This window comes from Pteropus vampyrus, unplaced genomic scaffold, assembly GCF_000151845.1.
Source record: "Pteropus vampyrus isolate Shadow unplaced genomic scaffold, Pvam_2.0 Scaffold29, whole genome shotgun sequence".
NCBI classification, from domain to species: Eukaryota; Metazoa; Chordata; class Mammalia; order Chiroptera; family Pteropodidae; genus Pteropus; species Pteropus vampyrus.
The window spans coordinates 1,582,452-1,596,816 of NW_011888810.1; the positions used below are offsets into that span (position 1 = coordinate 1,582,452).

General features: G+C 40.6%; 1 protein-coding gene and 1 non-coding gene across 2 annotated transcripts in view; both read left to right on the forward strand.

The window, feature by feature from the left end:
* Nucleotides 1-14,032, forward strand: part of SDR42E1 (short chain dehydrogenase/reductase family 42E, member 1) — a 20,646-nt gene extending 6,614 nt beyond the window's left edge. Inside the window, 5 exon segments of the mRNA XM_011356677.1 lie at nucleotides 12,284-12,347; nucleotides 12,924-13,388; nucleotides 13,390-13,658; nucleotides 13,661-13,907; nucleotides 13,909-14,032. Coding sequence (XP_011354979.1) covers nucleotides 12,284-12,347; nucleotides 12,924-13,388; nucleotides 13,390-13,658; nucleotides 13,661-13,907; nucleotides 13,909-14,032 — 1,169 coding nt within the window.
* LOC111737654 lies at nucleotides 10,405-10,523 on the forward strand. The gene has a single exon (XR_002779505.1). It is a non-coding gene; the product is annotated as a 5S ribosomal RNA (ribosomal RNA).
* Nucleotides 14,033-14,365: the final 333 nt, after the last annotated feature.

The following is a 14,365-nucleotide window of genomic DNA, read 5'->3' on the forward strand; positions in this document are numbered from 1 at the left end:
AAGGACAGATAGCTTCCTAGACAAGAAAAAGCTCAAAGAGTTCATCACCACCAAACCAGTATTACAGGAAATGTCAGAGGGACTTCTTTAAGAAGAAGAAAATAATATGTATCGAAAATATAAATAAAGAATGGCAATAACTACATCTCTATCAACAAGCACTTCAAATGAAAAAAAATTATTAATGAAAAAAAGAAAAGAAAAAAGAAAAATAATTAAATCTCCAGTCAAAAGATAGGGTAGCTGAATGAATAAGAAAACAAGACCCTTACACAGGCTGCATACAAAGAACTCACTTCAGATTAAAAGACTCACACATGAAAAATAAAGGGATGGAAAAAGATATTTGATGATGGACCTAGAGGGTGTTGTGCTTAGTGGAGTAAATCAGATAGAGAAAGACAAATGCCATATGATTTCACATATATGTGGAATCTAAAAAACAAAGTAAAACACACACAAAAAAAACAAGCAAACTCATAGATACAGAGAACATTTGAGGTTTATCAGATGGGTGGGGGACTTGTGTGGGAGGATCAGTGAAAGGGATTAGGAAGTACAAATTGGTAATTACAAAGTAGTCATGGAAATATAAAGTATAGCATAAGGCAGCGGTCCCCAACCTTTTTGGCACCAGAGGCCTGTATTCCTATGAGAATCTAAGGCCCGATGATCTGAGGTGGAGCTAAGGCAGAGATGCTAGTGATGGGGAGCGGCTGCAAATACAGATGAAGCTTCACCTGCTTGCTGGCTGCTCACCTCCTGTCGTGCAGCCCGGTTCCTAATGGACCACAGACTAGTACCAGTCTGCAGCCCAGGGGTTGGGGACCCATGGCATAAGGAATACAGCCAATAATATTGTAAAAACTATGTATGGTGTCAGAGGGGCACTAGATTAATTGTACACCTGAAACTAATATAATATCGTATGCCAACTATAACTGAAAAAGAAAAAATATTATTTTAAAAAGGGGGACTTTGCAAGTGTGATTAAGTTAAGGATCTCGAGATAGGGAAATTATCCTGGATTATCTGTGTGTGCTCTAAATGGAATTATAAGTATCCTTTTGAGAGGGAGGCAAAGGAAGATTAAACTATAGAAGAGAGAGAAGGCCACATGATAGCAATGGAAGCAAAGAGAGATTCAAAGTTGCTATGTTACTTTTAAGATGGAGGAAGGAGCCATGAGAAAAGGAATGAAAAGTATGTGGCTCACTCATAAGCTGCAAAAGACAAGAAAACAAATTCTCCTCTACCACTTTCAGAAGGAACCATACCTGCTAACACCTTGACTTCAACTAAGTGAAACTGATTTCAGATTTATAGGTTCTAGAACTGTAAGAGAATAAATGTCTGTGGTTTTAAGCCACCAAGCTTATGGTATTTGTTACAGCAGCCATGGGAGACTAAAATGCCATCGTAGGGTAAATAATAATCCAATCTCTGTCAATTAGAATATACCATCTTCCAGTTACAATGACGGGTTAAGAAATAATCTCATGACCCATGACTGTCCAATCAGAGCCTTCCTTGGGACTTCTGCAGGAAATAACAGAAAAAAAGTCTTCCTTAAGGATCCAAGGTATTAGGAAGTCATTGGCTTTGATGGTCAATGAATCCCATCTAGTTGACAAAGGAAGATTACCAGCTAACAGTAGCAAGGGAAGCTGAGAGATGGGGGGACAGAGCTCTCATGATGTTTGAGGCCCTGAAGCTAATACCACTTTTTGAGCTTCCAGTTATAGAAGCCGATCATTCCTACCTTTGATTTACCTATATGAGGATGAATTTCTATGATATGCAACCCAAAGATAAATGATTAACATAGTTTGTATCCACACTCCTAGATCTCTGAAAACAGCAAAAAACAAAAGTGGCAGAGGTAAGCTTTACCATCTCAGGGGGGTCCTTTGTGTCCTTCTAAGAAAGCTCTAAAGGCCTGAGCCCTAAACAGAGAGCCTTTGATCAAGACACTCAAAACAACATTTAGCTTTAATCAGCACTATTTAAACAGTACAGTGAGAGCATGGGTAATAAGAATGAGATATTTCAAAAGTTTTTAAAAGGGAAAAGAAAAACCATTGACCCAAATAAGACGCTTTATAATTCTGAATAAATGCTAAAAATGCTTATAAAAAATGTTAAGATGCTTAACTGATGAATAAATATAAACATTCATTTTGTTACTTCAGAGTTCTTTATCATGTAATGGGGCAAAACATTTTAGCAAATGCACTATGAGTGATAAATGCTAGTTTCCCTTTCTAAAATAAATCAATTCTTGAAACTATTAACCACCAAATAAATGTAACTCTTTTTTTTTCTATTTATTTCTCCCCCTCCCCGCCCCCCCCCCCTTTTTTTTAGTAGAAGAAAATAGATTTATCCAAGAAATAGAGCAGCACAGTGGAAGGAACTTGGAATGTAGAGGAAATGGGAGTCAGAAGCCTTGGCTTCTAATCTCAACTCTGTAAATTACTAGTTTTGTGACTTTTGGCATGGGTCTACTACAAGGAATCCCTTACCCATTCTCAGAGAGTTTGTAGTGGTGAACATCTTTTAAGGCAATATCTCTCAGCCTTAACTGTGCATAGAAATTCCCCAGGGAAATTCCAAATTTTGCTGTAATTTTGTAGATGCTTTTCAGGTTTGGAGTGGGACCTGAAATCTGCATTTCTGATAAGGTCTCAGGTGATATTAATGTTGCTGCTTGATGCTTTTGAGTAGCAAGATTTTAGGGCAGCCTCCAGGCGCTCAGTGATTTCTCTTCTCTGGAAACTGCCCCAGTTTATAGCAGTGAGTCATTAATAGCTGTTCTTGTACTCACTTGCCATAGATGACTTCAGAAGAGGTGATTTCTGAGCCAAATTAGGCCAAAAGACCTCACCTGCAAATCTGGTTTTGAAAAAAAAAAAGATAGCAAGAGATATGACATTTATTCACTTGCTCATTCAGCAATTAAAATTTTTTTTTCCCCCTCTGTGTCACATACTATTGTAGGCAGTGGATATACGCCCGTCAATAAAGCACGTCTCTGCCCTCATGGCACTTTCGCTCTAGCAATGTACAAGACGAGTTTAGATGGGCTAAGTGTTGTGATGAAATTGCAGAATTTCAAAGGTTGCAGGAGACCTGGTTTAAATACGAGCGTTGGGGGAAGCCAAGCTCTTGCTTCCCTTCTTGCAGGAACCTTGGAGGCCACATGTTGAAGACAACAGCATAACAAATGAAACAAGACTGAGTCCCTGTGCAATTATGTGGAGGAGAGCCACTCTCCCCTTCCCTCCAGACCGAATTGGACTATGATGAGAGTGAGAAATAAACTTTTATTGCACTAAACCACTGAGACTTCAGAGTTTATCTGTTATAGAAGCTAGCACTTCTTACTGTAAATACATCAATTGCTCAACTCTTTCTGAGATGCTAAAAGTCGCTTTTTTCACTTAAATTAGCTAGAGCTACTTTCTACTATGTGAAGCCCCAAAATCCTTATGAATAAAATTTCTGTGAGAATCCAGTAAGCAGGTGTGAAAGTACTTTGTAAAGTATAAAGTGTTATACACCTGTGAGTAATTATGACTATAAATTGAATTTTAGGCAATATACTCCCTCTCTGGATATATTAATAGGACAAAGAAATTAAACAGGCATTAACATATCAACCCACACTGAGGTTAATTTCTTTCTCTGGTCATTTCTATCTTCAATTTCTTGTTCAGACCTTTACAAAATCACATTTACTAAATCCCATTAAATAGCAGTGGAAACTAAGGAAGTAATTATAAAATTTGCAATTTCCTTTAAAATAGAAGTGCTTAGATTTTAAAAGTCCTGGGTGGCACAAGAATATTAACATTTAAATTTGTCATACTTATTCTCATGAGCTATCAACATGCGGTAGATCTGGACATCCCTCAGAGGATCTGAAATCTCTAAGGGAAATCTGTCTTTTGTACTGCATCCTCAGAGGAGTGTTTTCTTCCTTGGCTACTGGTCCCAAGACAGGTGGCTGGTCTCCCAAACCCCTCACTAACTTTCCCCTTCCCCTCTTCTAATCTTTGTACGTCCTGGGCAGCCAGCGCAAAACTGTTCCTTAAGACTACTTGGTACAACCATACCTCAGTCTCCTAAGATTTGTGGCTGGATCACAGTTCGGAACAAGGTAGACAGACAAGATCAGAAAGGCCAATGCTGAGGACTTAGCTTTCTTCACCTGGCCTTCAGTTTTCATATCCCAGTGCCTGAGTTTGTCCTTACGACTTTGTGTTCTTAGTTGAAACCTACCAATAAATTATATATTTCATATGAGCCTCTTTGAGTCTAAATGTGGCAAGAGCAGCAGATGAAGTCAAAATCTTTACTCTTTGAGATACCAAAATGAAATCCTCCCCAGCCAGGGGTCAATTCGTGTGTGCGCGTGTGTGTGTGCATGCGTGTGTGTGTGTGCATGTGTGTGTGTGTGTGTGTGTGTGTACACAGAGCCTGCAACTCTCCAAAGAACCAGACTTCTAATGAGGAGACAAAAGATGGGCCTCTCGAGGACACCTTTGAACGAGGATGCCAATCTTCCTTTTTACATGGCTTTTAAATATTTGGTTCCTTTAGCAACAAAAGTTAGTCCTGGCCTCATTGCCTGCTCAATGACCAGAAAAAGTGGAACTGGAAAAAAAACAGTGAATATCAGGGACACAGGAAAACATATGGACACACATAAATGTGGAAACTTAGAGCTAAATATAGACTTTAAAAGATACAGGGAGAACTTAAAATATATGGGAGTCTCATGGAGCCTCATCCGTCATCCATCCATCCTCCCATCCAAGCAATACTGGCTGAGCTGAGCCCTCCTTTTTATGAGGCACTGTACTCAGCATTGGGGGTGCACAAAGACGGTAGTGGAAGTGAAAAGGCAGAAATTGGACTTGGAAAGAGCAGTAGGCGTGACTCTGTAAGGGCTCCCGTGAAGCTGGAAAACAGTGGGGTGAGCACATGGGAGGGATTCACGGAGCAAACCTGCTGTCCCCAGCACAGGTGAGGGTGGATTAGAAACCTGCACATCAGAGAGATGCCAAGAACTCCCGGCTTCCTAGAGAGGCCGGGAAGTGGCTTCGGGGGGCGGGTCAGACGGCTCTGGAAGCGCCTAGTGGAGGTGGTACGGAACACTGATGTCTGGGGCTCACTGTGTCGCACAGTTCGCTGTCGCGGCCGTCGTCTACCGCTGCTGTGCCTGGGCCGGGGTGGAGAGGGCCGCCCTGAGCGGACACCCGGTGGGAGCTGGCGGGAGGGCTGCGGCTCCAACGGGCGTCGAGGCCTGTGAGAGTGACCCCTTTCTGTACCAGCGCGGGGTGGCAGCCCAGGTGAGACAAAACCAGTGGCAGGTGGTAAGCAGCGCTGTAGTGGGTAAGGCTGACCCAGCTGGCGAAAAACCCTCTGCTACGGAGCCAGGCCTTCTAGCTTGGTTTTCTAGAATGTTCCCAAGGCCTGAAACACTGGCTAGCCCCTGCTTCTCTTCTTATCCCCCGTCCCCACCCCCGGTTGGTTTTTAAAGATAGCAGGCGGCAAGCTCAGAGATCTCAGCTTGCATTCACATCTTTTGTTTTCATCTCAGTGTTTTGAAAAGATTATGACAAATGATTCTGGTTTCTCATTTAAAGTGGCGATGTAAAGTTCCCATTTAAAATGGATGTATTTCTAGTAAAAAGGTAAGTAGACTTAAGTAAAACATAATAGGTAACCAGCAGTACCAGTTGTGACAGAAATTATGAAGATGGTAAGTGAACAACACTGCATTGTCCCAACCGAGCTGGGGAGTCCTATAGACGTTACTTCAAGTCCTGGGTTTAACTCAGCCACTTATGACCTGCTTCATTTGTGAGCCAGTTTCTTTCATTTCCTTCCTTCCTTCCCCATTTGTGAGCCAGTTTCCTTCCTTCTTTCCTTTCTTCCAGCTTTATCGAGATGTGATTGGCATATAACATTGTGTAATTTTAAGATGTACAACATGATTTGATACATGTATATACTGTGGAATGATAACCACAATAAGCTTAGTTAGCATCTCATCACCTCGCATAATTAGAATTCTTGTGTGTGGTGAGAACGTTAAAGATCTCTTTTAGCAACTTTCGAGCATATAATGTATTGTTAACTGTAGTCACCATGTTGAATAGTAGATTCCTAGAACTTATTCTATCTTATAACTGGAAGTTCGTACCCTTTGACCAACCTCTCCCCATCCTCACATCACCACTACCCCTCCCCCCAAGCCCTGGTAACCATCATCCTACTGTTTCTATGAGTTCAGCTTTTTATAGATTCCACATGTAAGTGATATACAGTATTTGGCTTTCTCTGTCTGACTTACTTCGCTTAGCATGATGCCATCAAGTCTATTCGTGTTGTCACCATGGCAGTATTCTTTTTATGGCTGAATAATGGTCTCTTGTTTATATATACCACATTTTGTTTATCTGTTGATGGACACTTAGGCTGTTTCCATGTCTTGGCTATTGTAAATAATGGCACAGTGAACATGGGGTGCAGATATCTTTTTGAGATGGTGATTTCACTTCATTTTAGCGAGGACGAAATAGGATCAGAGAGATTCAGTGACTGACCCACAGTCACACAGGGAATTGGTGGGAGAGCCAAGCCTAGACCCTGATTTTCTGATTGCCAACCTAGAAAGCTTAACCTTGCATATCTACTGCCCCTACCTCATGGGAGGGGATGAGGCACCTCCTCCCTGCCCCTCTGGGAATTGGAGGGGCCTGTATGAAATTGCAAATATGTTAGCTGTGAAAGCCCACCCAGGACTCAGGTCAGTAAATTTGGAATTAACAAATTAGTACCCATCTCAGAGGGTTGTTAGCACCAGGGGAAATAATTTCCTGGAAGGGGCTTAGTACAATGCCTGGCACACAGTAACTGTGTTTAATAAGTGGCAGCTGATACTACTTGGATATGTTGAAGTGGCAGACATGCTGAGCTCGAGAGGGAAGTTCAGTGTAGTTCTTGCAGATACAGCCGAAAGGGGCATTTGAAAAGGTTGCAGAGTACATATTCCATTTGGATTTACTGGGTCTACAGTCTGCCAGATACTCTTTGTCACTGCAGATATTCCTGAGAAATGGCCTATGCTTGCATTGAGTTTATGTGGTAGTTTAGGAAGCATATGGGAAATACCAATTATAAAATTATTTAATTACTTTTGCCACAAGCATCATGAAGAATTGCCAGGATCTTTTCTGCAATATTTGGGAAAAAGGAATTTGAGTGTGTAGCTGGACAAGAAGATTTGACACACTTAATTAGGGTGATGAGAGTTAGACAGCTGCCCTGCCACCTTCAGTTACGTTCAAAGCAGTGTGCACAAATACCATTATCCATTACAAGTATCGACTTTCCACTTGGTGTTATGCCCTTCATTAAGTTTCTTCCCAAATGTGTTTGGCCGTTTTGGTTTTATACCTCACATCCCTTTTACCTGTATCAGGGTTATTCTCCTTAACATCTCTAACAATTATTCATCTTTATTGCTTTGACTGCTTTATATTAAACACAAATAATTTTCAGATCATGCATGGAATTCGAACAGCACCATTTCTAAGCCTTCTACCTTCAATGTGTTTTCCTGCTCTCAGTACAGTAAATATATAGTTACTTTTTGCCTCTAGTCAGTACTTGGACAGGTCATTTGAAACATGCCATCATAGGGTTAAACTATACCTGGAGATATTTTTGTCTTTCTTAAAGTAAATACAGTAATTTTTATTTTTATGAAAGCAGTCTTCAGTTCTATTTCATACTCTAGTGGCACTTAGATTTGTATATTGCATTATAATACCAGAAGGTTAGTAACATCATCATCTTGAACTCTTGGGATGAAGGAACTGTGTGCATAATCTAAGGTTCTTATTACTGATCCTTAGCATTTAATTAGGTCTTTGTAAATGTAAAGCACTCCTAGTCATTTTTATGAGTTTCTTCTCATAACTTCCCTGTGAGATGTCAACTTTATTACCCTCACTTTATCTTTGTATTTTCAAGAGGTCAGGCAGGTTTAAAATTTCATTTTTTCCTGTTTGTAATTAAGATTCCTTTTTCTTGATCATGGATTTAACTTTAACCTGTATCCACTGAAATGACTGCTCAGGTCAAATGTGACCCTTCCCCCCCACCACACTCTCATTCAGAGGAAAGCAATTACTGAGCAAAGCCACGTTTTGAAAGAGCCTTACAGCAATTGCAATTATAAATGCCGGTCTGAGTGCCCACCCTAGAAGGAATCAGGTGAAAACGAATTAATAAAACAGAAGCCATAAAGTATATAAAAATCAAGCAGCTGATTGAAGAAAATCTATACTTTTTTAAAAAATCCTTCTGGCTTAATGTTTATGGAAATTTTTTGTAGTTTCCTGCAAAATGTGTTTACTGCAGCTTTTCTGTGCAATTGTAGGGAGCCAGAAAGAGAGGAGGTGGCTTCTGGGAGGTACCATTAATAGCTGGTAATCTACAATCTATGATGGTTTTACTGACCTGGTAGAAGCTTTTCATTGCTGTTTATCCTGCTAAATCCTTGATTTTTCCTTACTGGTTGCCACCTTTCTCTTCTGACCTTCCCGATCAGGTCAGTTATATAAGTTCTTGCCTCAGATCATTCTGAAATTAGTTGGAAGGTAATGAGGAGTAGCATAAATAGGCTGATGGGTATTCTGAACCATTAATAGTTTGAACTTGTACATCTCCAGCATGGGTAATATGCACATGAGCTGTGTGGTCTTGAGCCTAGACTGGAATGTGCAGATTTAAAAACAAAGACTAATTAGAGCTTAGGGAGAATTTCGGTTGGAATTTTCTTAATTGGACTCTTTGAGGCCTTGTCCATTGTCTGAATCCCTTACAGTGGAAGGCTTGTAGAGATATTAAGAATATCTTAAACTTTGTTATCTCGTATCCTACTAATGAAAACTTTACTAACCAGACAGAACATTCCTAAAACCTGTGAGTGCTTTTTCAGTTAGTGACAACACCTCCCTCAAACTTCACCTGGACACTCTCTGCTGCTGCGTCATTCGGTTGCTTGCCAGCTCCCATCCTCATTTCAACTGAGCACAGTGGCATTTTGTCCTCACCGAAAGCACTGTAGCCCATATCCTCATCACTCCTTACCTAGACCGTTACCTGTTTCCAGGTGCTTCCTCCTGCAGGGAAAGCTTAGTCTTTCCCAAGCACCAAGTGAGCGTGCCATTCTGTAAACCTAAAAAGGCTTTCTATTGTCTACAGAATAGAATTCAGACTCCCCTAAAGGGAACTCAAAGCTGACTCCAACCTAACCCCAGGCTATCCTCTGCCCTAAATCACCAGCTACGTGCTTTGTCTTCAGTTTGCACACTGGCCACAGCAGACTTACCATATTAGTCACTCACACCAGGCTTCCCTGTTGCCATTTCATTCATTTATGATGCTCCCTCAGCCTGTAGTAACCCTCTGCCTCAACTGAGCCCACTCAATTCTTCCCATTGTTTCATTCAGCTCTAATGCTCACTCTTTGATGAAGTCTTCGCTGATCTGGCCTTCAGGATCAATTTCTCCTCCCACCCCACCTCAGTGCTCCCCACAGCACCTTGTTTACGCTGACATTATTACAGTTATCTTGTTTTCTCCTTTTGCCTTGAACTTTAGATATTTGCAAAAGCCTCTCGCCTTCATTGTAAGCTCCAGGATGCAGGAGATCTGTCTCATTTGGCTTTATGTCGTTTTTATTCCAGATCTTTTTAGGAGATAAGCTAAATCAAAATGGCAGTGTTAATTGGCATATATAACAATGACTCTTAAACACTGCAGGGCCCTGCATAATCCGTGCCCATCAGAATCTTACAAAATCAGATGTCATTCACAGTGTTCAAAGTCATCCATAAATTCAGCACATATTTGTTGAACACCTACTGTGTTCTAGATTCTGGTAAGGATATACCAGTAAAAAAGGCCGAAGGACTCAGTTGTCATGGCACTCATGTTCCATTGGAAGGAGATCAACAGTAATTTTAGATAGTAAAATGTGCCATGAAGAAAACAAAGCAGCATTTACAGTAAGGGAGGGCTGTTTTAGGTAGGGTGATCAGAGAAATCTCGATTGGGTAAGTGACACTTGAACAGACCTAAACATTGACAAAGATGCAACCAGGCAATGATCTGGTCCAGAAGTATTTCACACTGAGGTGAAACAAGTGTGCGTAGACTTCAAGGCACAAATGATCTTGGCATCTTTAAAGAAAGGGAAAAAAGTCCAGGTGATTGAGGGTAGAGTACTAATGGTGGAAGAGTGTGAGATGAAGTCCGAGAGAGATATTACCACCAGGTCCTGGAGGTGAAGGTAAGAAGTCTGGATTGAAACCTCAGTGAGTCTACAGCCATGCTACCCTGAACAAGCCCAATCCCATCTGATCTTGGAAGCTAAGCAGGGTTGGGCCTGGTTAGTACTTGGATGGGAGACCACCTAGGAAGACCAGGCGCTGTAGGCAAAAAAAAAAATAAATAAAAATAAGGGATTGATTGTAAGCTGACAAGGTCCTTGCAATCTGTGAAGTCAACCAAGGGCTGCCTCGCCTAAAAAAAACAAGAAAGAAAGAAACCTCAGTGACTGACATCTATGGATAGTATTTAGCTAGAAATAGCACCTGTAACGAAGTCATGTGATTATGTTAAATACTAGAATTGACTACACTTAGTTTTATGACTACTTCAAATCCAAATGGGAGTGGTCTGTACTCAGAAAAGAATAGAATTATAAGGACACCGTTAGGTAGATTAAAGGGATGCTGGTCCATTCATTCTTTACGCATTGTCTCGTAAGCACAGCTATGGAATTGCTGAGTCAAACCTTTGGAATCCATCAGCCATCCATCACATCATTTGTTCAATTTTCCTAATATTTATCACTCTTTTTCTGTATACCTTCAAGCCACTGACGGTCACTTGCCGAATCTTGTCTTCAGTTGTCACATAAACTGATTTCTGCATGAATGATCTGATTAGTTTTCCTGGCAATCTGGTCTGCTTTAGTGCACTTATCCAGAAGAACTTGTCAAACTTTTTGTAACCCTGTGTGTTTGAGAGAACTAATTATTGTATGTGGGAGTGTAATAGAATAATCGAATCCCTAAACTCTAGAGCTTGAAGAAAATGGAATTCAAGAAATTAAATCCGTGGAGCGCCCATCCATGCCAGGCATTTTGCTGAGCCTTTTTTATATACTATCCCATTCAGTCTTCATAAGCCTGTGAGCTTATTATCAGCTCTACTTTTTAGATACAGCAGCAGGCTCAGAGGGATTAACTTGTCCAAGTAGAGACTGCTTGCAATCTCCCTGCCTAACCACACCTCTGAGTATCTCCACTAATTTGAGCGAGTGAGCATGTATGTTCCCAGTGCATTTGAGGACCTGCATTCCCCCTGTTCTATTTCTTCTTAAGTGGAAAGAGTTAAGCGGCCCAGTTTTTTGCTTATGTTGTCGTGTTCTTGAGAGAATGGATTCTTGGAGCCTTGAGAAAATATTATAAATATTTTTATAAGCTATAATTTGTGACAATAATTATTTTGGCACAGAAGAGGAGGGAGAGAGAAGTGAGACCCCCATAGGCATTGAGCACATGCAGTACTTACAAGATATCCTGGGGCTGGGAAATGTGGTTTGCTATATTAAGGACATTTTTGACCCCTATTTTTTTTTTTTTTAAGTATCGGGTTAATAAAACATCAGTATTAAACAAACCATGCTGCAGTATGCTATTTTAAGCAAAAGATGTTGGAAATTTGCTTTAGAGTTCTGTTCTTGATTTTTTTTGGTGCATGAGAGAAAAGGCCTCTCCCTACCAAATTTGAATGAATTCTTTTCAAAAAGGCTCTAATTTTTTTCCCAGATATTAAATGTAAGAATAATGCCTTACATTTGTAGAGCACTTTGTGATTTTCAAAGCACTCCCCGGTAACTATGTAATTTAACCTTTACATTGACCTTGTCAGGCAGGCAAGGCAGATATTTCTGCCCTCATATTACATAAGAAGAAATTTGAAGCCCAAAAGTGAAAAGGAGGAGTGGTTGGCTAACCTCACACAGCCACGACTAGAACCTAGGTCTTAGCTTTTCTTTCTACTAGAGCATACTGCCTTTTTCTTTTTGTTAACCCCGGATTGGAGACAATCACATTTGCATTTGGATCAGTAACAATGTTGCATAATTCTTTTATTATAGATCCAGTTATCTTTTGACTGCCACATACAGACTCCCAAAAATCTCCGAAGGAAGGTGTCCTCATTACAGGAGGAGGTGGCTATTTTGGTTTCTGGTCAGTGCAGTTATTAAATATGTCCCTGGACTTATTTTACTGGTAGTTGCTGGAAAAAGTATAGCTTTCAACTCTGACATTAATATAGTGTAGACTTTTACTTGTTTGTATAGCCTGTGTTAAGCCAGGAAAGGACTATTTTGCCCACTGTTCAGATACTGAAATTGAGAACTGCAGATATATTCTACCTTAAGAAAAATTCTTTATAAAGCCATTAACTTGGAGAGGAGAGATACTCACATGACCAGAAACAATTTAAAATAATAGTGATTCTTTCACAGTTACGTTATCATCCATAAATATTCCAAAGAATGTATGGTGGATCCTAGAACAGAGGGAAAAAAAATGTGACTTGTAGATGCTACCATTTTTGAAGATAAAGCCTCTTTCATTGTAATTTAAGTAGATGTGAGGATTCTCATTTTTGAATATTTACATAGGTAAGACTTACCCCCAATGAACATGTAAAGTGAGAGACACAGGATAAGCCAAGGAGACTTAGTAAATTATCTATACACTTCTCCTAGGCATAGCTTAATAGTGATTTGATCTAACTTTTACTCTTTTTCATTTCAGCCTAGGCTGTGCTCTGAACCAGAAAGGGGTCCATGTGATTCTGTTTGACATCAGCAGCCCTGCTCAAACCATTCCAGAAGGAATTAAGTTTATATATGGAGACATTCACCACTTCCCTGATATAGAGAAAGCCTTCCAGGATGTGGATGTCACTTGTGTGTTCCATACTGCCTCTTAAAGTATAGCAGGGCAGGAGCAACTGAATCAAAACATGATCAAAGAAGTCATTGTGGGGGGCACAGACAACATCCTCCAGACTCGCAAGAGGAGAGGGGTGCCAAGATTGGTTTACACTAGCACTTTCAATGTCATCTTTAGAGGTCAAGTTTTCAGAAATGGAGATGAGTCTCTGCCTTACTTATCTCTTCACCTCCATCATGATAACTACTCTCAGACCAAATCTATTGCAGAGAAGAAGGTGCTGGAGGCCAGTGGTACAGTGCTGGAAAGAAGTGATGATATCTTGAACTTGTGCTTTGAGGCCAGCTGGCATTTATGGACTTAGAGAACAAAGGCACCTACCCAGGACAGTGAGCTACATTGAGAGAGGCCTGTTCAAATTTATGTACAGGGATCCCAGGAGCCTGGTTGAATTTGTCCCTGTGGATAACCAGGTGCAGGGTCACATTCTGGCCTCAGAGGCCCTGAAAGCTGACAAGGGCCACATTGCCTCTGGGCAGCCCTACTTCATCTCAGATGGCATACCCGGGAGCAACTTTGAGTACTTCTGGCCTTTGAGGGCTACCCGTTCCCATTCACTCATCTGCCCTTGACCTTCCTCTACTGCTTCGCTTTCCTAATAGAGATGGCCCACATCAGTTTGGGTTGACTCTACAACTTCCAGCTCTTCCTCACCTGCACTGAAGTTTACAAAACTGACATTACACATTACTTTAGCCTAGAAAAGGCCAAGAAGGAGCTAGGTTATGAGGCTTGGCCATTTGACCTCCAGGAAGTAGTTGAATGATTTAAAGCCCATTGTCACTTCTAAGAGTTGTGACTCTGAGTGTCTTGTTTGGGATGGGCTGTTAGTCTTACTCTTGGTTATAGCAGTTCTCACATGGCTGTCTTCTGTGATTCTATCACTATGGAGGAAGAGAGAAAAGTAAAGAGCCGATCACACTTGCTGAGATAATTTTCATGAAACGTGAGTTTTAAACTATAGATAGTTACAGATAGCTGGTGCCAAATTTTGGCTCCTCAAATTGCTACTTAAGAATAGATTCTTGGATTACTTCTTCATTTCTTACCTCCTTGCACTAATCCTGATGGGAGAAAAAAGAAGCAAAGATAAATTCGAAATTTTGTTTCTTGTGTTCTCCTTTAGATGAGTGCAGTAGAAGTCATTTTGGAGCTATAGACCTAAATTTACTTAAATTGGAAGTGTCTTAACCTGAATTCCTCAGAAGCCAGAAACATACTTACTTCCATTCCACAGACTC